Below are 25,248 nucleotides of genomic sequence, written 5' to 3' on the forward strand. Positions count from 1 at the left end.
TTCTGTCTCCAATGCCTCAGCTTGGGCTGATATCTTATGTTGTGACAAAGCCATCCTCAACTGGGGCGTCAAGGATGCCATAAGCCACGTGAAATGCTGCCCATCTGTTAAAGTCATGTTAGCTTCAAGAATAGTACTTTTCAATCTCTGGTCCAGATCCCACGGAGTTTCACCAGACAACATTGCTATCTCCTTAAATCCAATGACCAACTGGGCTTCAGACTTTGGCCGTCAAACTCTTTATTCAGCGCGTCCTAGATTGTCGCTATTCCCTCACCTGGATGGTCAGTTGACTATTTTATATACCATGTTAGCGTGTGGTCCTGAGTGCACTAGCCAGCGTAGCCTTCTTGATGTTTTCATCTGCTATACCTTGCGGATCCCATACAGATTTTATCACAAACCAGAACCAACTTGGCTCTTCATTCCCTACACCCTGGAATGTTGGTAACTTGATTTTGGTCGCCATCCCAGCCTTTGGTGGTGGAGGAGGTGACGAAGGTGTTGGTGTGGATGGAATCGACACGTGTGAAGCACGTGGTGGTGTAAACAGAGGTCGTATCAGTGGGAAGCTTTCCTTAATCAATTGGACTGCACTCCCCAGCAAGAACCTAGCGAGATCCTCCTCGCTTTCCCGTGAGATAGAAACTAATTGGCTGTTTTCTACTCCTTTTGTTCTTTGATAACCCTTTCTGCTCCGCATTACTGCAGACATCAATACACGTGCAAAATCTGTTTCTCACACAATAGCATCTTAATCCAAGTATTCAATGATTTGATGCACCTACCCCGTGGTCCTTGGAGAAAGTACCTTTCTACTTCGCTGTAACTTACAGGTGTATCTATCGTGAATTCAGTGATAAATCCCCCAATGATGTGATCTAACCAGTGGTCTACCACGCACGCAAGTCTATATTTGGTGGCTTCCAACCTTCGCACCAGTTCCGAAGTCCACACTATGGGCTGGTCCAATCTGGACCTTCCCACACTATCAGCTAACTTCGCGATCCACTCGTATAATTCTATCGGGAATGTTATAAAGAATATATCATGTATGTCTGTGAATATATAGCAATCCAACCACTGTTCCTCCGATATCCATGAATTTCTGTTTTCCTGAACCGCGAATTCGCGAAGCTTCAGATCCCACCAATCTTCGAGTTCTTTCTTCGTAGGATTCCAATGTTCCCACATTAGACATCCCTTAGGTAGATCTCAGTCCTGCAACAAAACCATTTGTTGGCTTGTTTAGGCCTGACCCAGGTTCGGAAGAGTTATTTAGCCAAACAAATCCCGCAGCTACCGGCCCTTTCGGAAACAGCCCGCAGAGCGTGGATTGAGGTCTCACCTGAGGTAGCAGGGGAGGGTGCTGGAACCAGGTTTCTGCACCCTAGGGATGTCTAGATGTGTACTGGAGGGTTCGCGCACTGTTCTATAACTCTGCGCTGCTTGACCTTCACGTTGATCCAAGGTGATTATAATTTTCTTATTCATGCGCTATTCTACTTGAAGGAAGCAGTTATGATTCATAACTATTCAACAGGGTCTTTAAGAAAACATTTAACCAACATAATTTATTTGCGCACAAAATGAACTTAGATTCGCATACATTCGTCACATTTGCATTAACTAGATATAGAAAGGTAAACCATAAAGACAGATGCGCGATAATACATAATTATAGAAGCAAACTTTTCTTTATTATTATTCTTCACCAATACATCCAGATCTACCCTGCGCACTCAGCTGCAGGGGTCCGCACTCACAGCTGCAGAGCCTCTACCTCCTACCTAACCCTCGACTCGGACTTACAGATGCTTTCGATCTTTCTACTTCAAGTACCCATTACATTGCATGCCATCAAAATTCTTCTCCTCCTACCCATAGAGCCTCGCTCTATTTATACCCTCCCTTGGCCCATGACCACCTGCGCAGGCCGACCCTAGTTACATCTTTTTACATTGTTTTCGGGCGGACTACCCTTTGACTCAAACAACTACAATTCGCACTTTGTGCGTTCAGTGGTGTATTTATCCTAACTTTACCCAAAATGTCCAGTTTCGTGCATTGTAACTGTTGCGCGGGGCTTCCGCTGCCCAACATGCATCATGTGAATTAATTCTTGAATTGAATGTTGTCATTTATTTCCTTAATTAGGTTGAATGGTTAAGCACACATGTAGATATGGATGACACACATTTCAATTGTTCTTGTGTAGGTATTACCTAGCCATGGGATGTGTTGCTCCAGTGGAAATCAGTGGGTGCTTGTTTGATGGGACACATGTACTCTTGGATAGAATACAATGGAATGTTTTGTAGTTCATTTTGACTTAATTAGTAATTCAAAGATGGAGGTATTTGGGTCAGGATGCCTTGTCAACTTATTATGTTAAAGGCTTAGTGTTTGAGATTTGTTGGTCCAATCAATATATGGGCGCATTTTGTATATAATTTAATAATTTATATATCTTAATATTAATTATTTATGTGCAATTTTTTGATGTTTTATGATATTTTTTTGATGGATATTTTGGACCAATAGTATAAAAACTATTGGTCCCTACACAACAATAGAAAGCTCTCCCCTAATGTCCTCCTCTACAATTGGTAAACAATGATATATACTACATTGTCCTCATTTGCGATTGGAGTGTCATCGTAGTGCCCGACACTATCTTTGAAGCTGTGTCTCTAATTATTTCACTAGGCGCTGACTCATAATACACTTCTCTTTAGGCTTACAAAATCATTGATGAATATCATGTCAGACAAAAAAGGTGTCATCCACAACCTATAACTCTAATATTTTTCACTTCCCACCACCACCATGGTTTTAAGATTTGTGCACTTTGAGACCTAGTACAAGTTCCCTAACTCGTGGTTCAAACCTTAGATTCAAGGTTACTACACCTGCATCCCTCGTCAACATGCCACCAAATTTCCACAACAACTCCTTTTATTGTGTCTTTGGCCACAAACATGGCTTGTAATGTTAGGTTCCTATAATACTAGTATATTCCCTTATTATTATTGTCATTATATCCCCTTATCATTATTGTTGTGCCCATATTGTCCCCTTATTTTTATTATTGTTCCCTATAGCAACCCCCTATTGTTATTGTTGTGCCCTTACATTATTATTGTTATGTCAGCTTTGACTATACTGTGACCCCTTAGACTCCTATATATAGAAAGGAGGTCTTGTCATTTGTATCATCCAAAAATTGTTCATTTGTGTAATTTAAAAGAGGTTTCCCCCTCGAAGAGGTTTATTTTCAAGTCGTTTCTCTATCTTTTATTCTATTTTGTGAGTTGGTTGTATAACAATTGGTATCAGAGCTTTGGATTTTAAGGTTTTGCTGCTTCAAACAGGTCATCGTGGAGTTTTAGCTATAATTTTTTTTTTCTACGACATTTCAGAAGCTAAAATTAAAACCCATTTGAGTCAAAATCATGATGAACCTCAGGTCCAAATTTCAGATCTTGTCTCGCTATATTTTCGGAGATAGGATCCAAGTAGGTTAGGGTTTTTGCAAGCTCCCGAATTATATCTCAAACAGGTGACCAGGGGAAAATCGTCATAACTTTTTCTCTGAACATCATATTGAAATTTTGTAAAACGTCACAAAAACAGAACGGAATGTAGTTTTCTATGTACTGGTTTCATGTTTGAAGGTCAAAACAGTGACACGTGGCACTTCGTATAATTCTCTCTACTGAACTAGTCTATAATTAGGTCATTGTGGGAGATTTGGAATAACTCTTTCTTGGAGAATCCAATCATGACCAGACTTGTGGGGTTGGAATGACGAATCAGAGGGCTACCACAGGACGAAATTTTAGACCTTGGAGATCCAAAATTACAGAGATTCAATAGATTCAATGTCAATCTCCTATAAAGCAAAAAATGGTGTGTAGTCTTTTTAAAATTTTGCTTAAGTTTGGTTTGAAAAATTAGTTTGAAGGAATTCAAAGGACATAGTGAAGCATAATTATCATTAATTAATTCTCTGAAGAAATAAAATGGAAATACCTAGTAAGCAACATGAAATTTCTAGCATGACTCATGAAGAATAGGAAGAAATGCAACATGATATATCAAAATTACGATACCAAGTGCAACAAATTTCACTCTCACAAAAAATAACAAAAGAGAAGATGGATGATTTAAAGAAAGGCATGGAAGCTAAGATGGATGGTGTAAAGAATAGCGTGGAAGCTAAGATGGATGGTTTAGAAGTAAACATTTAAGATTTGAAGAAAGACATGGAAGGTTTGAAAGGAGGTTTGGCAAAGTTTCTACAAGAAATGCTTCTTAATGGTGAAAAGGTAGTAGAGGAAATTCGTGATGAGAACAAAAGAAATGTTAGTCATTATTTCATAGACTTTGATGTTGGATTGAAGACTCACCATGTTCCAAATATCTATATGAGGAAGTTTGATGGCAAGGATCCCGTAACACGGATACTATAGATGGAGCAATATTTGATCTCCATAGTGTGCAAAACACATAAAAGGTATGCATTACAACTTTATAGTTGGAACCCAATCAATTTGTATGGTATTGATGTTTTTTTCTCTCGTAAACAAATTGTCACTTGGGGCAATATGAAAGAAATGATAACACATTACGAGGATACAAAAAAAACACATTTTTTAGGCAATTGATAAATCTCAAACAAAACGGTTCAATGGTGGAGCACATTAAGAACTTCTAAAAATTGAATATAAGGGTAAAAATTATTCGAGAGGAGCATAGGATTGATTTGTTCATAAGGACATTAAATGATAACATCCAACATGAGGTTCACCTTTGGGAACCTAATTCATTGGAGAAGGCATTCAGTTTGGAAAGAAAAATTGAAAGAAAAATTATGGAAACAAGGAATCCTACCAATCAAAAATATAAAGATGGAAGTGTTGTTGCTCATAACCTTCCACAACCTACAAGGTTGACACCACAAAAATTGGAAGAAAAAATAGCAAAAGGGATTTGTTACAGTTGTGATAGAAAATACACTAAAGGTCATAAGTGTGTTGAGAAGAAATTATTTTACATATATTGTGAATAGGAAGAATAAAAGGAACAAGAAACATCAAAAGAAGATGATACACACCAGGAACAAAGTGTAAATAAATAAGAAATGAATCCGACCATATCTTTAATGCATTCACTGGAATAATCACTCCTCAAACTATCAAGATAGAAGGACATATCAGGAAAAAAAAGGTAATCATGTTGATTGATTCAGGGAGTACCCATAATTTTATTCATTGTAAGATATCGAAGGAATTGACTTGCTTCCTATATCTAGCACCAGAGTGTCAAATTATTGTTGCAAATGCAAGAACCATAAATTGCTTTGCCATAATATCAAGCTATCCATGGGAGAATTGGGAGAATATGTGTTGAATAGTCCAATGCTTTCCATTCCAATGGGTGGTGTTGATGTTGTACTAGGATTCCAATGGCTACAATCTTTGGGTACAATAACTTATAATTTTCAAGAAATTTTGTTTTTTATTTTTATTTTTATTTTTATTTATTTATTTATTTATTATTTATTATTTATTATTATTTTTTATATTATTATTATTATTATTTTTATTTTTATTTTTTTTTATTTTTTTAATTTTTTAATTTTTAATTTTTAATTTTTATTTATTTATTTATTTATTTTTTTCAGTTGGAAAGGAAGTTGAATTAAGGGGTATCACATGGAAACCGGGAAAGCTAGTCAACTCTAACGGCATGCCAAATCTTCTAAACAAATAACAACGTGGCGTAATTTCAGAATTATGATCGCTAAAGGTTCCCACGTTGAAATCATCTATTTCTCCAGATCTCCAAAAAGTCTTGTACAATCATTCCAAGGTATTTAAGAGTCCCAAAGGCCTCTCACATATTCATGATCATGATCATGCTATTCATTTCCAGGAAGTGTTCTTCCAAACATTAGGCCTTACAAATATCCCTATGCCCAAATGAGTGAAATTGAACATATGGTTGCAGAAATGCTAGAGGTTGGTATAATTCATCCTAGTCAAAGTTCTTTCTCTGCTCCAGTATTATTGGTGCACAAGAAGGATGGATCATGGTGCATGTGTGCAGATTATAGGGAGCTCAACAAGCTCACTATTAAAGACAAATTTCCCATTTATGTCATTGATGAGTTATTTGATGAATTACATGGAGCAATTTACTTCACCAAGTTGGACCTTCATTTAGGATATCATCAAATCAAAATAAAGATTGAAGACATTCTGAAAACAACATTTAGAAATCATGAGGGTCATTATGGTTTTTGGTCATGCCTTTTGGCCTTACCAATGCACCTTCTAAATTTCAAGGTCTGATGAATTCCATTTTCAAACCCTTCCTTAAAAAAAAATTGTTAGTATTTTTTGATGATATACTAATCTACAACAAGTATTGGAAGGATCATGTTCAACATGTTGATAGAGTGCTCAAACTATTGGAGGAGAAACAATTATATGCAAAAACCTCCAAATATTTCTTTGGAGTACAAGAGGTGGAATATTTGGGTCATATTGTATCTCATGAAGGTGTTAAGTTATACCCTAGCAAAATTAAAACCATTAAGGGATGGAAAATCCCCACATCCATAAAGAATCTGAGGATTTATCAGGTTGATAGGGTATTATTGCATGTTTGTTAAGAATTATGGGAGAATAGCAACACCTCTAACAACATTACTAAAGAAATATGATTTTTCTTGGACTCTAGAAGCAATGAAAGCCTTTGAACATCTTAAAGAGTCAATGTGCCAAGCACCGGTCTTAACTACGCTAGAATTCACAAAACCTTTATTGTGGAATGTGATGCCTTGAGAAATGGAATTGGTGTTGTTTTAATGCAAGAAGAAAGGCCCATTTCTTTCGAAAGTCGTCCAATAAGAGGAAAGTATTTACACAAAGCTATTTATTAGAAGGAAATGTTGGCAATACTACATGCACTTAAGAAATGGCGACCTTACCTAAGGGGAAGACACTTAAATGTAAAAACATATCATGATAGTCTTAAATACTTGTTAGAACAAATATCTAATATAATGCACTGCGAAAATCCCCCATACTTAAATTCAAAAAAGAGTCAAGGGATCTCTACCTGAATGGTTCATGAGGCACAATACTTGCTAAGGTTTTGCAAATGGGGTAGCAAGCTAAGTGGGCTTGATTGTGGGGAAAAACTCCACAGTTAAGCGCGCTTGAGCCAGAGGAGTTCTGGGATGGGTGACCTCCTGGGAAGTCCTGGTTACCGGGTGCAAGCCCCGGAAGTGATGATTGATGCTATGTGATTCGTTCTCCACATTTCACTAGTTTCAATCCCACTTCTTCACCCCTGTGAGCATCACCCGATGCAATGAGTGCTAAGTGAACTATTCAAAAATCATGAGAAATTAGTCACTTTACGACTACCTCTCATGGAAATGGTCATACTTTGAATGACTTACTTAACGCAGTTGAATCCCAAAAATGATATCTAATATAATGCACTGCGAAAATCCCCCATACTTAAATTCAAAAAAGAGTCAAGGGATCTCTACCTGAATGGTTCATGAGGCACAATACTTGCTAAGGTTTTGCAAATGGGGTAGCAAGCTAAGTGGGCTTGATTGTGGGGAAAAACTCCACAGTTAAGCGCGCTTGAGCCAGAGGAGTTCTGGGATGGGTGACCTCCTGGGAAGTCCTGGTTACCGGGTGCAAGCCCCGGAAGTGATGATTGATGCTATGTGATTCGTTCTCCACATTTCACTAGTTTCAATCCCACTTCTTCACCCCTGTGAGCATCACCCGATGCAATGAGTGCTAAGTGAACTATTCAAAAATCATGAGAAATTAGTCACTTTACGACTACCTCTCATGGAAATGGTCATACTTTGAATGACTTACTTAACGCAGTTGAATCCCAAAAATGATATCTAATATAATGCACTGCGACAATCCCCCATACTTAAATTCAAAAAAGAGTCAAGGGATCTCTACCTGAATGGTTCATGAGGCACAATACTTGCTAAGGTTTTGCAAATGGGGTAGCAAGCTAAGTGGGCTTGATTGTGGGGAAAAACTCCACAGTTAAGCGCGCTTGAGCCAGAGGAGTTCTGGGATGGGTGACCTCCTGGGAAGTCCTGGTTACCGGGTGCAAGCCCCGGAAGTGATGATTGATGCTATGTGATTCGTTCTCCACATTTCACTAGTTTCAATCCCACTTCTTCACCCCTGTGAGCATCACCCGATGCAATGAGTGCTAAGTGAACTATTCAAAAATCATGAGAAATTAGTCACTTTACGACTACCTCTCATGGAAATGGTCATACTTTGAATGACTTACTTAACGCAGTTGAATCCCAAAAATGATATCTAATATAATGCACTGCGAAAATCCCCCATACTTAAATTCAAAAAAGAGTCAAGGGATCTCTACCTGAATGGTTCATGAGGCACAATACTTGCTAAGGTTTTGCAAATGGGGTAGCAAGCTAAGTGGGCTTGATTGTGGGGAAAAACTCCACAGTTAAGCGCGCTTGAGCCAGAGGAGTTCTGGGATGGGTGACCTCCTGGGAAGTCTTGGTTACCGGGTGCAAGCCCCGGAAGTGATGATTGATGCTATGTGATTCGTTCTCCACATTTCACTAGTTTCAATCCCACTTCTTCACCCCTGTGAGCATCACCCGATGCAATGAGTGCTAAGTGAACTATTCAAAAATCATGAGAAATTAGTCACTTTACGACTACCTCTCATGGAAATGGTCATACTTTGAATGACTTACTTAACGCAGTTGAATCCCAAAAATGATATCTAATATAATGCACTGCGAAAATCCCCCATACTTAAATTCAAAAAAGAGTCAAGGGATCTCTACCTGAATGGTTCATGAGGCACAATACTTGCTAAGGTTTTGCAAATGGGGTAGCAAGCTAAGTGGGCTTGATTGTGGGGAAAAACTCCACAGTTAAGCGCGCTTGAGCCAGAGGAGTTCTGGGATGGGTGACCTCCTGGGAAGTCCTGGTTACCGGGTGCAAGCCCCGGAAGTGATGATTGATGCTATGTGATTCGTTCTCCACATTTCACTAGTTTCAATCCCACTTCTTCACCCCTGTGAGCATCACCCGATGCAATGAGTGCTAAGTGAACTATTCAAAAATCATGAGAAATTAGTCACTTTACGACTACCTCTCATGGAAATGGTCATACTTTGAATGACTTACTTAACGCAGTTGAATCCCAAAAATGATATCTAAAATATTATCTTCATAAGAGTAGCAAAAATGGGTAAGAAAGATGTTGGGTTATGAATTTGAAATCATCTACAAAAAAGGGAAGAAAAATGTTGTTGTAGATGCACTCTCAAGAAAGGATGAGGATGTGGAATCATTTCTTAGCACCATTTCTATTATCCAATCATATTGGATAAATGAAGCAAGGGATGAATGGAAGAATGACGAAGAAGTGTAGGCACTCATTCAAAAGTTACAATAAGACCCCAATACATTTGATACATTTAGCTGGAAAAATGATTCGTTATGGTATGAAGATCGCTTATACCTCTGTAAGAATTACCAAATAAAACAAAAGATTCTTATGGACTTGCACACCTCTCCCTTAGGAGGGCACTCAATATTTTTAAAAAATTCCCATATGGTTAAGAAGGCATTTTTTTTGGGATGGCCTTAAATCTGATATTCAAAAGTTTGTGGTGGAATGTTTGGTTTTCCAACAAAATAAAGTTGAAACAATTAAGACCCCAAGTCTATTATAACCTTTATCCATTCCAAGTCTACGTTGGGAGGAGGTTTCAATGGATTTTATCACAGGTTTATCCAAGTCTGAAGGAAAGAGTGTCATCATGGTGGTAGTTGATAGACTTACCAAGTATGCACACTTTTATGCATTATCTCATCCTTTTAAAGCCATTACGGTTGCTACTGCATTTATGGAAACAATTCAAAAGCTACATGGAAACCCAAAGATTATTGTAAGTGACAAAGATCCCATTTTCACTAAAAAAATTTGGACATAATTATTTTCTTGTCTGGGTACTCAGTTAGCTCATAGCTCATGTTATCATCCCTATTCTGATGGGAAAACTGAGATAGTAAACATATGTTTTGAAGGATATTCGTTTCTTTGTTTCTGATAAAAATACACAATGGGTCAAATGGTTGACTCTAGCTGAATGATGGTGTGACACTTCCTTCCATACAACAGCAGAAATGACCCCATTTATGGCCCTTATGGATATTATCCACCGTCCATCACATCATATTTCAGAGAAAATTCTAAGGTTCAAGCATATGAAGATCACATCAAGCATCAACAACAAGTTCTCCAACTCTTAAAGGATAACCTCTTTTTGGCACAAAATAGAATGAAACAACAGGCAGATGAGCATCGTAGGGAAAGAAGTTTTGATGTAGATGACTGGGTATTTCTATGAATACAACCATATAAACAAATGCCCCTCAAGCAAGGTAAGAAGGAAAATAAATCATCACCAAAGTATTATGGTCTGTATAAGGTGTTGCAAAAGATTGGTACTATGGAATACAAATTGGAGCTTCCTATAGTTTCCCGAGTGCACCCAGTTTTCCATGTTTCATGCTTAAAGAAGGTTATAGGTGACAAGCTCCCAGTTCAAACAATATTGCCAGAACTTGACAAGGAAGGGAAAATGATATTGGAACCTGAATTAGTCACAGAAACAAGAACTTGACAGCTACGAAATCAATCAATTTTAGAGTACCTCATCAAGTGGAATAACTTACTCGCTGAAGATTCCACATCGGAGGATGAGAATTTTATACAAAAGCATCCAAAACTACTCAAGCATTGAGGAAAACACTTTTCTGAAGGAGAGGGGCATGTTAGGTCCCTATAATGCCACTGTATTCCCTTATTGTTATTATCATTGTAGCCCCTTATTGTTATTTTTGTGCCCATGTTGTCCCCATATTGTTATTATTGTGCCCCACAGAAGCCCACTATTATTATTGTTGTGCCCTTACATTATTATTGTTATGTCAACTTTGACTACATTGTGACCCATTAGACTCCTATATATAGAAAGAAGGTATTGTCATTTGTATCATCCAAGAATTTTTTTTGTGTAATGTAAAAGAGGTTGTCCCCTCAAAGAGGCTGCTTTTGAAGTCGTTGCTATATATTTTCTTCTATTTTGTGAGCTAGTTGCATAACATATAAAGACGTAATCATTCAAAATTTGTTTGCCCTTCTCGATGGAGAACTTTTCAATTAAATGTATGGATTGTTTTTCAAGATTTAGATTTAGCTTTGGTTGGGGTTTAGCCCAAAATGAAGAATGATTTGATTGATGGTAGGATGTTGTTATCAATTATGTATAATTACATATTAATTAAAACCCCATATATATATATATATATATATATATATATATATATATATATATATATATATATATATATATATAGAGATATAATTATTATTATTTTTATGTTATATAATTTTGTTAAAAATAAAAGAGAATTCCAAATACTATTTGTAGAGATTTTTTTTTGGTGGAGATCATACACTATGGTTTATGTAAGATTTATGATGTTGTTGAGGGGTATTTTTTTTGTGTCAATATAATAGTTTTTATTTGGGGCAAGATGAATGCTTTTCACAATGGTCTTATGAAGATATATAAATGAGTTGATTTGTGTGGGGTTTAGTTTCATCTAGTTTTAAATTTAAATTTTATAAAAGGAAGTGTCAAGAAACATTGGTAAAAAAATCACTATTCCAATATAAAGTAATACTAGCATATCATATAACTTAAATGGTTGGTCAATGCCTATAGGAACTAAGCATCAAAAAACTTACTTCATAATAGATTCAACTTTTAAAATAAAACAAAAAATCATAAAATCTACATAAATTATAATTTTACTTTAAATTATTATTATTATTGTTATTATTATTATTAATATATATATATATATATATATATATATATATATATATATATATATATATATATATAACCCATGGGATAAGATTCTTAATTACTTTCATTTTATCATGGAGATTGGGATTTGTTATAATATCATGGGGCCAATATCATAGCTTATCAATGCCACATAGATTGGGATTTGTTATAATATCATGGGACCAATATCATAGCTTATCAGTGCCACATACCAAAGAAACATAACTCACTCCATATAACATTTGTTCATATGACGGATTTTTCCTCAATTTTTTTATACCTAATATATATATATATATGTGTGTGTGTGTGTGTGTGTGTGTAGTCTAACTTATAGAAGAGATGACTTTTTTTTCACGACATGTTTTCTGGTTAATTTTAATCAAAATCTTGTAGATATTTTTTTAAAAAGTTGAGTTTAAGTTGTTTAATTTGCAAGATTGGAGTTCCCCAATGGGTTTTCAGGGTGCTGAATCCATTTATGCATTTAAAAATACAATTTAAATAGCAAGAAATCACATTCTTTCTTGAAATTGTTTTAGTGAATTTCCGTGAAAAAATCTATTTTGTATATAAGTTAGACTACCCCTATCTATATATATTAGACTACGCCTATATATATATATATATATATATATATATATATATATATATATATATATATATATATATATATATATCTACCATATTTTTGTGAAAATATCTATTTTGTATATAAGTTAGACTACCCCTCTCTCTCTCTCTCTATATATATTAATTAGTTTTTATTAAATTTTGTTATTTTAATTTGTTTTGGTTATTTATATGTTTTTAAATTGTGGTTTTGTAAATCATATGTTAGTTCTTTAAATCACAAATATACTAGAAAAATGATGATATTGATTAGTATCTACTAAGATTAAATATGGTCCATTGATATTAAGAATGTAAGGGAATACTCATAATTCTTTAGAATTCTATTTGTATGCTTGAAAAGCATTAATAGAAGCATTCCAAGATCATTACAACTTTCTTGAGTTAAGTGTGAAAATTATTTTGAAATTTAGATATAATTTAAGAATAAGCTAGATAATCGATGAGAAAATATTTTTCATCTTCAACTTTCTTATTGTCACAATGGGGCATACTCTTACGATATGGATTTAAGTTTCCTTTTTATCTTCCTTTGCATAATGATTTGACTATTAAAGTCTACGAAGATGTACATACTCTAACAATCTAAGATAAAATATTTTTCATCTTCAACTCTCTTATTTTCACAATGGGGACATACTCTTTTATGCTATGGATTTTAGTTTCCTTTTTACCCTCCTTTGCATAATGATTTGACTACTAAAGTCTATGATGATGTACATACTCTCTCTACCTCCCTCTCCATTTGAACTTGTGACATCTTATAATGAAGCACATCTTAACCATTAGGTCCACTCAAAATGCACTTATATTTTTAATATGAACTTTATTATCTCCTCCTTTATCCTCCTATGGTCTAGCCAACGTTAGGCATATTTATACCATTTGGACTTGAGCAACCAGTGAGTATCATTTAATGAGTTTTTAAGTTGACCTTCTATTAATTTGGTTAAACATATTAAATAATTTTCAATTTAACAAAGTGGAACTTTGCGAACTAATTTTTTATTTTTTACAAAATAATTTATTAATATTTATTTCTAATACTATAGGCTGTAAATTTAAAAATGTTATTAAACCATTAACATTTATCTCTAATACTATAAGCTATCAATTTTAAAATGTTTGAATTAAGGCTTCTGTGATCCATAACAATTATAAGAAGAAATTTCGGCCTAAATCACATTCAAAAAATCATTGTCAACACGTTTTGAACCAACCAGTGTGGTTCATTGTCAAGACAAGTTGAAAAACCAGATCTATCTTTACCTGTTAAATAATTTGAGCAGAGCCTCCAACAACTAATTAGGACAACTTGCCTGTTTAAAAATGTTATTAGAACATACCTCATAATACAATAAATTCACAACTTTTCAAATAATGTATTAATTTTTTAAACTCAAACTCAATAAAAAAAATTGACATCAAAATAGACAAATTCCCAATGAGCCCATCTATGTAATATATTATGTCTACTTTAAATTAAATTACGTTGTATTATTTGCTCTGATTTATTACAACCATTTATATCGAAAATTTTACTGAAGCAAAAGAATAAATTTAAACAATTATCCATTACCCTTAACAAGTTATCCATTACCCTTAACAAGTGCTGCATGCAGCCGGTAGTCCCTGTCGGGGTCTGCCACAACAACACAATACAAACGCTCTGTGCAACATGTCTAAACTTTCTGTTTCACTAAAAACCTCCCTTCATCGAACAAACTTGCTACCTTACCTGAAAGATCTTGTTGTCTACATGGCGTTGAAAGATCTTGCTGTGCTACCTTACCTGAAAGATCTTGCTGTCTACATGGCGTTGAAAGATCTTGCTGTCTGCATCACACAATCGCATAATTCACTTAATCGAATTTCAAAGGAAATACAATTTTCTGCATCACACAATCGCATAATTCACTTAATCGAATTTCAAAGGAAATACAATTTTCATATTAATTTAATGCCTTCATAGAAGGCTATCACAAATGCATCTTATTCCAGAAGAGAGAAAACAATCGCATAATTCACTTGAATGTGTAATAAAACAACGCCCAGTGTGTTGGACAAGTTTAATTATTAAATACAAATTATATAATTGAATATGTCAAAATGAACATGTTCAAAATGAACATGGGTGTACTCTTCAAATGAAATAGAAACGCCCAGTGTGTTTGACAAGTTTAATTATTAAATACAAATTATATAATTGAATATTTCAAAATGAACATGTTCAAAATGAACATGGGTGTACTCTTCAAATGAAATAGAAAGAGTGATGAACTTTTATTTTTATATAAGTGTAACTATGGCAAATTAGATATATATTTTTTATTTTGGAAATTTTATATAATATTTGTGATATATAATTTTTTTTCTTATTTTTTAATAAGTAGTTTTTATTTATGGAGACTGAATATTTTAAATCTTTATATTACAAATCTTAGTAAATGTAGTTTAATAATCTAGTTATTCCATATATTGTTGTATCAATTTAATATGTTATAGAAGTTGAATGTTTGGCGTATTGATCGTTTCATAAACTTAATCTTTTAAGCACTCATGTTTCAGATTTAAACCAACTTTGCTCATTCACATAACAGTCACGCTTTCTAGGATAAAACAACTTCAATGTGTAATTTGTTCTCTGGAGAATTTGGGAACTATTTATTCTGTCCTTGGAAGAGAGCGCGGAGAAACTAGAGCTCTTTCCCCCGAGGTCTTTATTCAGAAACGTTGGAGACTGTGATGCAGAGAAGTTAAAAGAATTAGATATTATGTGTATGCTATAAGCTTAAATGAAGACAACGAAAGAAATCAATGCTGCCCTTTCTTTTTCAAGAGATTTTAATAGACTTTTGGAATAAGTTACAAAATTAAAAAATCAATTCTGCATTATGAATATCAAATTCTTGTATTTTATAATGAACAACGAATTCATTAACTTTTATTTCAGAATGAACAACGAAACTTTTAACTATATCATGTATTTCATAAAGTTTAGTGTCAATGAAAAATTAAATATTGAAATACAGATTCAAATAAAAAACTGAGATCTTGAAATACCAATACCAAAAATTGAAAAATTGTAGAGTTTAATTATGCATACAGACTTGAAATACCAATACCATAAAATAATTTGAAATGTAAAAATTGTATGGTTACATTACAAAATTTGAATAGTTACATTACACCCAAATTTCAAGAAAAAATAAATATTGAATACAGATTAAAAACTGAAAATTGAAAATTTTGAGAACTTGAAATAGGAAATTGAGAACTTCAAATACAGACTTGAAGAACCAATTAGATATAATTGAAAAGAAAAAATTGAAAAAAGATTTCAAAATCGAAATATTTACGGAGGATGTTTTTAATATTTTTCAAATGAAGAAAATTAAAGGGAGGATCATTGATATTGATGACTCAATGAAGAAAAGAGAAAAAAAAATTGAAAAAAGATTTCAAAATTGAAATATTTGCGGAGGATGTTTTTAATATTTTTTCAGGAGCAGAAAATTAAAGGGAGGATCATTATTTGACAATGCGGGAGAAAAATAAATAAGCATGGAGAATAATTCAATCATCATGTTAGCCTTTATGAAATTAATACATTGTAACATCATCAGTAGGCAGAAGGAAAAGAAGCCCACGAATATTTTAAAAATTTGCATTAGAGAGAAAAGGAACAAATTTGCATTAGACAGAAAAGGAACTGAACATTTATATTACAAAAAGATTATCTAAAGTTATTTATAAATATCATAATGAAAATTGAAAAGAAAAAATATTTATAACGATCAGTCAAAGATTTTGACTGGCAATAAGGATTTGAAATTCCAGGTCTCGTCTATTCCTTTCCTATATGCTCACTAATCTCGATAGGTTATGTTCACGCAGTACATTTTTTTTTTGATGTATAGCCAGAAGCAAACACTGCCCAAAAACCCAGCATCCACCTTTTGATGCTGTTCCGAGGTCTTAACGAGAGTCATTCGTAACTCGTGTTACATAGGCATTTCGTTATGTTTGTATTTTCTGATTGTAATTAAGATATTTTAACAGGTTTCAATTTTTCTAATGAAAATATTTACACTTTTCTTGGCAGTGAATAATCAAGAAAGAGAGATACGCGAAGTTGGATACTAGATATTCTATTAGTCTAATTCCGCTTTTTTGCTTCAAAGCATATATTGTATTATTGTATTTGAGTTCATTAAGCGTGTAGTCAAAAAAAAGAGAGAACCTGCTTTGATGGTGACCATGAAAGGAAACAAAATGAATTTGGAATTTGGTCGCTTATTAGTCCTTTATTAAGTAAAGGGAACACATCCGGCTACCATATAAATGGTGGGCATTAAATGAAATGAGACGACTCTTCCAAACAGGAAAACTACAATTTCATAGCGGCTTAAGTTACTCCCTTGTTTATTTAGTTACGTAGACACAATATCTATATTTTCTGGTCGTTGCGCACTTAAAAGCTGCTGCCCGTTGCGAAATAGCCTGTCCACACACCATTAGCACATGGATTAGATTCATCAGTCAGTATGGATTAGCCCGTTTTAAGAAGAAATATATATAATTTACAACAGCGAAGGTGGCAGACTAGATGTTGGATCAACATCAATAACAAATGACATCGTGAATAAATGAAAGAATGTGTTAGTCCACAGAATAATGACAGCAGCATCCTACATACAGCTACAGGAATTAATTACTAGAGTTTAATATTAAATAGCGTTCATCAATCGATAGAAAGACTTATGAGAACGGCGCTGAACGTCGCAGCGGCGGGGAGGCTGGCGGACGTTGCAAGTTTCTGGAAGGTATGCGGCTCTCTCCTCCGCCTCCTCCTCTTCTCTTCCACACGATTCGCGGCGGCGGCGGCGCTGATTATGTGCAGCCTCAGAATCCATGAAGAGGTCCTCCATGGTTGAATCATACGATTGAGATTGATCGAGAACTTGCTGTATGGCTCGGCATCGGCATTGTGGAGACATTCTTTCCAATTCCTCGCAACATCTCTCCGATGGCTGCTCTCTCCGTCTTTGCAAATAGTCGCGGCACTGAGACAGTCGCCCCGGATCACAGGACCGTTGTTGTTGCAAGCCCTCTCCATACATCATGCCTTCACGTGCATCAACAGTTGGGGCGCCCCATTGAAGGAGGAAGAGAAGGGTTACGCCTAAGCTCACCCATTTAAGAGCCAGTCTCGTAGTGATCGGAGGGGAGAAAACGCCCATTACTTTTCTTTCTTCTTTACCTTGAAGGATAGACAGTTATATGGAGCGGCAGTGACAAGGTGGGAAGACGAAGTGGATCCTAATACTGTATTTATGGAGACGAAGTGGATCCTAATATTGTATTTATGGAGGCGTGGATCCTAATAGAAGTGCAGAACAAAACAACACGAAGAAGAGATCGAGAGTCGAGACGAACACATGTAGCGCATGCCTCATCTCACACTCCACGTCCCAACTGAAACCAGAGAAAGATGGAACGCCTGCCTACATTTCCAATCGCCGCGTATTTCACCTGTATCCAAAGTTTGAAAACCCTCATGCGCATTTATTGAATGGTTGCAAACATTCTAGATTGGAAAAAAACTTTTAACCAATGTTTGAAAAACCTCATGCTTGGAAACTTTGGATAAAGCTATTATACCGGATATCATTTTAACATCGGGGCACGTGAAGTGTGCAATAAGACCTCCAATTTGCAACTTTGGTTATAAATTTCTTACATCGATATTTGCAGAGATAAACTTTGGTTAAACTTTGATAGTGCACAAATTTTTTTGGTCAAAGAACTGGTTAATGTATGGTCAACGATCGATCGATGGCTATTAGTCCAAGGCAGGGACTAATAATCATAACCATTACTCTTCTTTTGCTCGGATTTTTTTGCAACCATTTGAAAATTTAAATGAAACAAAAGAATAAATTTAAGCAATTATCCATTACTCTTAATAATCATAACCATTCTTCTTCCAAAATAATCATAACCATTCTTCTTCCGTTGCACGAAAATACAATCGATGCATACTTGTAAACCAATGCGGATTCTTCACTTCACTCTAATTCTAGACCGATACCCCACATATTTTGAACTTGTTTTTTTTTCCAATTCGGTCTTTGTAAAATCATTTTTTTTTTCAATGTTTTATTTAGTATTAATTTTTAAAAGTAGTAGTCTAATGATTATGTTTTTTCTCTGAAAGTTATGGAAATTTTAGCTATATTTTGAAAAAATTTAGTGGGGATTTTTGCGAATCCATGTAAAAATTGACAAAGTTTATAGTTTTAGCTGTCCACCATCAAAAACATGATTTAAACACTACCTTTATAAGATTTTTTGAACTTTTTTTGCCCTGGCCACTTTTGGTCGTCCAACTTTATAATTTTAGCTGCCCACCATCAAATAAGATTTTTTGAAATTTTTTTGCCCTGGCCACTCTTGGTCGTCCCGTAAATTCCTCTGCCTCCATAATTATGATTGGTGAATGTATTTCACCTTTCCTTCATAGAAATTTGATTTTCATTTTTATTTTTAATTTAATATATTTGTTAATATTATTTTATTTATATATGTTATTATGGTTGCAATAGTAAGTATTATATAAATTTATTTAAATAAAAACAATTGTTTTCTTTCATTACAAAATTCTCATAATTATCTAATTATATAAAATAATATAACAAATTATAGAAAACTTAATATAATTTTAAAAATCAACTATAGTTATTAAAATTAAGTATAACTATTGTCAGGGGGCCTTGGGGCCATTTGACAAGTGGGGAATGGATTTAATTGGGCCAATTGATCCACCATGAGGGTGGAAAAAGTACATCATTGTGTACACTGATTATTTGAAAAAGTGAGCCGAGACAAAGGTTGTCAAGGAAACAACGGAGGAGAAAGTGGATGAGTTCTTAAGGGAGAATGTTTTATACAAATTTGGGTACCTGAGAGAGATAGTCACTGATCAGGGAGCTCAATTCACATCACATTTGTTCGAGAATTTGTTAAGACAACATCATATCAAACACACAAAAATCTACTATGTATCACTCTCAAGAAAATGGACAAGTAGAGGTTATAAATAGGGAATTAGAGGGCATCCTCACGAAGGTTGTGAGCAGCAGCAGGAGGGATTGGGAATATAGATTAGTGGAGGCCACTTGAGCCTATAACACAACTTGGAAAACAACCACTAGTTTTACTCCATATGACCTGGTTTATGGAAAGAAAGCTCTTCTCTCCATTGAGTTTGAGCATAATAATTTGAGAATGACAACCCAATTCAAATTAGATGTCACCAAAGCACAACAGGATAGCCTGCTCCAGTTGAATGGCTTTAATGAGTTCAGAATGCCAACCCTCCTACACGATGAAGTTATACAATTGCAGAGGAAGATCTAGTATGATAGGCATATCAAGGACAAAGTTTTTCAGGAAGGGGATTGAGAATTATTATATGACCCTAGGTTCAAGGATTTCAAAGGAAAATTGATAACAAAATGGTTAGGCCCATTCCGAATAGAGAAATGTCATGACAATGGGTCTATTCAAACCAGGACCATTGATGAAGAAAGGATTCCCTTTCTTGTCAATGGCTATAGGTTGAAGGTATACAAAAAACTTATGTCTAAGGAGGAATTCAATAGCACCATCAACAGAGAGGTCAATTTGATTGGAAGTGTCATACCTTCCAATCCACAACATTTCTAGATACTGTCTTGAAAAAAAATAAAAAAAATAAAAGGCCCAATGAAAACCTTTATGAGGCATATGAGGCCAACTCTCGGGTTGACAACCTCTCCGAGGCAACCTAGGAGTAAAAAAAAAGAAAAAAATAAAGATCCATGGTTCAAAACCTCTCTTGAGGCGCCCAGGGCAGGGATATAGGTTGAAAACCTCTCCTAAGGCAGCTTGTGTGTCTCAAAAAACAAAAACAAAAAAAAAGCCCACGATATAGATCCACAACATTGTTAGAAAATTATATATATTACAGAGCAATGGAACACATAAAATATTGTAGAAACATAAACACATCAAATGCATAAAACAAGAGAGATAGAGATATACGTGGTTCACCCAATTCCGGCTACGTCCACGGAGAAAAAACAAATCCTTCCTTTATAATATCTAGCAAAATGAAGAGATACAACCTACAACCAATCTGCTATAATTTCCTTTTTGCTCTCACACAATCTCCTCTCTCTTTCTTTCTCAAAATACGCATATACACAACTGAATTCCCTCATATATACCGAGGGGTTGCCTTCTAGGGAAAAAAAACTCTAAATTAAACATAACTTCTACAGTCAAATCATGCGCCTAATGAACGACCCAGATTGACTACGAAACTACAATATTTTACAAGGCAATTTTACGTCTACTTTTAGCTTTGGGGGGACTGCCCCTGAACCCCCACCAGGGGGGGCTCATAAAAATCATCGTCACCCCCCTGGACCCCCTTGGCGGCGTTTCCGCCCCATTACAAAATGGGTTCCAATGCATGATACCTCTGAATAAAGAAGATAATTAAGCTCCACACCGAACAAGCATGTATGTTAATTGTTTTTGTCATTTTGTAGGTTTGAAGACAGTGGCGGATTCCATAGCTACAGGGCCAACATCCTCAGGATTCTCTCCACTTTTCCCTCCATCCACTTCATATCCACTATCCAAACTCATGTTCTCACCACTCCCCATCATCCCATTAGCTCAAAACTCAAATTTCACCCCCTATCTCGATTGTTACAGGAAGAACCTGTAATTGCTACAGGAAGGTCTTGTAATGCTACATGAGGGCTCTGAAAATATACAGGAGGGAAATATGAATGAAAGGACAACTAAACATGACCTTTCCAAGGATAAATAAAGTTCTCCCACCATGGTCGACCATCTATCCATCATTCATCCATCCTAGTTCACAGAAATTAATATTTTTCATTAAAAACCCTCCACTTTGTCTTACCCTGTAAAAAATTCTTGAGAAACAAGAAGAGCACTTCCTCTCCATTTTCACAAACCTACACTACTCCCTCAGATCCCTAGCATCATCCTACATACCCTTTACATCATTTTTCATCACCCTCATGCAGTTTGAAGACCCTAGAAGACAAGAAAAAGACTGCTACAGGAAGAGAACCTCCTCCTGTAGCAACCTGTGTAAACCTCACAGAAAGCCATAATCTTATTTTTTTTTCCATCAGTAGAGGGGTTGATACCAACTCATGAGGCAATATGCAGTAGCCATACCACTCCAAGAAGGACTCTCCACCAGTAGAAGCACCTTGGACATTGACAAAGGACCTGCACAGATAGAAACAACAACAATCAAATACCATGAGGAGGAATATATATATATATATATATATATATATATATATATATATATACATATATATATATATATATATACATATATATATATATATATACATATATATATATATATACATATATATATATATATATATATATATATATATATACATATATATATAGACTGAATATTTTAAATCTTTATATTACAAATCTTAGTAAATGTAGTTTAATAATCTAGTTATTCCATATATTGTTGTATCAATTTAATATGTTATAGAAGTTGAATGTTTGGCGTATTGATCGTTTCATAAACTTAATCTTTTAAGCACTCATGTTTCAGATTTAAACCAACTTTGCTCATTCACATAACAGTCACGCTTTCTAGGATAAAACAACTTCAATGTGTAATTTGTTCTCTGGAGAATTTGGGAACTATTTATTCTGTCCTTGGAAGAGAGCGCGGAGAAACTAGAGCTCTTTCCCCCGAGGTCTTTATTCAGAAACGTTGGAGACTGTGATGCAGAGAAGTTAAAAGAATTAGATATTATGTGTATGCTATAAGCTTAAATGAAGACAACAAAAGAAATCAATGCTGCCCTTTCTTTTTCAAGAGCTTTTAATAGACTTTTGGAATAAGTTACAAAATTAAAAAATCAATTCTGCATTATGAATATCAAATTCTTGTATTTTATAATGAACAACGAATTCATTAACTTTTATTTCAGAATGAACAACGAAACTTTTAACTATATCATGTATTTCATAAAGTTTAGTGTCAATGAAAAATTAAATATTGAAATACAGATTCAAATAAAAAACTGAGATCTTGAAATACCAATACCAAAAATTGAAAAATTGTAGAGTTTAATTATGCATACAGACTTGAAATACCAATACCATAAAATAATTTGAAATGTAAAAATTGTATGGTTACATTACAAAATTTGAATAGTTACATTACACCCAAATTTCAAGAAAAAATAAATATTGAATACAGATTAAAAACTGAAAATTGAAAATTTGAGAACTTGAAATAGGAAATTGAGAACTTCAAATACAGACTTGAAGAACCAATTAGATATAATTGAAAAGAAAAAATTGAAAAAAGATTTCAAAATCGAAATATTTACGGAGGATGTTTTTAATATTTTTCAAATGAAGAAAATTAAAGGGAGGATCATTGATATTGATGACTCAATGAAGAAAAGAGAAAAAAAAATTGAAAAAAGATTTCAAAATTGAAATATTTGCGGAGGATGTTTTTAATATTTTTTCAAGAGAAGAAAATTAAAGGGAGGATCATTATTTGACAATGCGGGAGAAAAATAAATAAGCATGGAGAATAATTCAATCATCATGTTAGCCTTTATGAAATTAATACATTGTAACATCATCAGTAGGCAGAAGGAAAAGAAGCCCACGAATATTTTAAAAATTTGCATTAGAGAGAAAAGGAACAAATTTGCATTAGACAGAAAAGGAACTGAACATTTATATTACAAAAAGATTATCTAAAGTTATTTATAAATATCATAATGAAAATTGAAAAGAAAAAATATTTATAACGATCAGTCAAAGATTTTGACTGGCAATAAGGATTTGAAATTCCAGGTCTCGTCTATTCCTTTCCTATATGCTCACTAATCTCGATAGGTTATGTTCACGCGGTACATTTTTTTTTTGATGTATAGCCAGAAGCAAACACTGCCCAAAAACCCAGCATCCACCTTTTGATGCTGTTCCGAGGTCTTAACGAGAGTCATTCGTAACTCGTGTTACATAGGCATTTCGTTATGTTTGTATTTTCTGATTGTAATTAAGATATTTTAACAGGTTTCAATTTTTCTAATGAAAAGATTTACACTTTACTTGGCAGTGAATAATCAAGAAAGAGAGATACGCGAAGTTGGATACTAGATATTCTATTAGTCTAATTCCGCTTTTTTGCTTCAAAGCATATATTGTATTATTGTATTTGAGTTCATTAAGCGTGTAGTCAAAAAAAAGAGAGAACCTGCTTTGATGGTGACCATGAAAGGAAACAAAATGAATTTGGAATTTGGTCGCTTATTAGTCCTTTATTAAGTAAAGGGAACACATCCGGCCACCATATAAATGGTGGGCATTGAATGAAATGAGACGACTGTTCCAAACAGGAAAACTACAATTTCATAGCGGCTTAAGTTACTCCCTTGTTTATTTAGATACGTAGACACAATATCTATATTTTCTGGTCGTTGCGCACTTAAAAGCTGCTGCCCGTTACGAAATAGCCTGTCCACACACCATTAGCACATGGATTAGATTCATCAGTCAGTATGGATTAGCCCGTTTTAAGAAGAAATATATATAATTTACAACAGCGAAGGTGGCAGACTAGATGTTGGATCAACATCAATAACAAATGACATCGTGAATAAATGAAAGAATGTGTTAGTCCACAGAATAATGACAGCAACATCCTACATACAGCTACAGGAATTAATTACTAGAGTTTAATATTAAATAGCGTTCATCAATCGATAGAAAGACTTACGAGAACGGCGCTGAACGTCGCAGCGGCGGGGAGGCTGGCGGACGTTGCAAGTTTCTGGAAGGTATGCGGCTCTCTCCTCCACCTCCTCCTCTTCTCTTCCACGCGATTCGCGGCGGCGGCGGCGCTGATTATGTGCAGCCTCAGAATCCATGAAGAGGTCCTCCATGGTTGAATCATACGATTGAGATTGATCGAGAACTTGCTGTATGGCTCGGCATCGGCATTGTGGAGACATTCTTTCCAATTCCTCACAACATCTCTTCGATGGCTGCTCTCTCCGTCTTTGCAAATAGTCGCGGCACTGAGACAGTTGCCCCGGATCACAGGACCATTGTTGTTGCAAGCCCTCTCCATACATCATGCCTTCACGTGCATCAACAGTTGGGGCGCCCCATTGAAGGAGGAAGAGAAGGGTTACGCCTAAGCTCACCCATTTAAGAGCCAGTCTCGTAGTGATCGGAGGGGAGAAAACGCCCATTACTTTTCTTTCTTCTTTACCTTGAAGGATAGACAGTTATATGGAGGGGTAGTGACAAGGTGGGAAGACGAAGTGGATCCTAATACCGTATTTATGGAGACGAAGTGGATCCTAATATTGTATTTATGGAGGCGTGGATCCTAATAGAAGTGCAGAACAAAACAACACGAAGAAGAGATCGAGAGTCGAGACGAACACATGTAGCGCATGCCTCATCTCACACTCCACGTCCCAACTGAAGCCAGAGAAAGATGGAACGCCTGCCTCCGTTTCCAATCGCCGCGTATTTCA

General features: G+C 35.0%; 1 protein-coding gene and 1 pseudogene across 1 annotated transcript; both read right to left on the reverse strand.

The window, feature by feature from the left end:
* Positions 1 to 17,337: 17,337 nt before the first annotated feature.
* Positions 17,338 to 17,859, reverse strand: LOC149261072 (2S seed storage-like protein pseudogene; annotated as a pseudogene).
* Positions 17,860 to 24,188: 6,329 nt separating this feature from the next.
* LOC149261073 (2S seed storage-like protein) lies at positions 24,189 to 24,966 on the reverse strand. The gene is made up of 2 exons (XM_089381094.1): positions 24,480 to 24,966; positions 24,189 to 24,217 (listed from the first exon to the last, which is right to left on the reverse strand). Exons 1-2 carry the CDS (start codon positions 24,955 to 24,957, stop codon positions 24,189 to 24,191), a joined length of 507 nt encoding a protein of 168 aa, XP_089237220.1. The 5' UTR covers positions 24,958 to 24,966.
* Positions 24,967 to 25,248: the final 282 nt, after the last annotated feature.

The sequence above is a fragment of the Pinus tabuliformis genome, chromosome 6 (genome assembly GCF_031772625.1).
Source record: "Pinus tabuliformis cultivar Carrire ecotype Pingquan chromosome 6, CPIR1, whole genome shotgun sequence".
Taxonomy (NCBI): domain Eukaryota; kingdom Viridiplantae; phylum Streptophyta; class Pinopsida; order Pinales; family Pinaceae; genus Pinus; species Pinus tabuliformis.

Bases quoted from the DNA above. Each gene is read 5' to 3' on its own strand.
- LOC149261073 (XM_089381094.1), bottom strand. From the start codon at position 24,957: ATGGGCGTTTTCTCCCCTCCGATCACTACGAGACTGGCTCTTAAATGG. The intron at 24,218-24,479 runs GTAAGTCTTTCT...GTGTGTGGACAG, and splicing joins CGACGTTCAGCGCCGTTCTC to GCTATTTCGTAACGGGCAGC.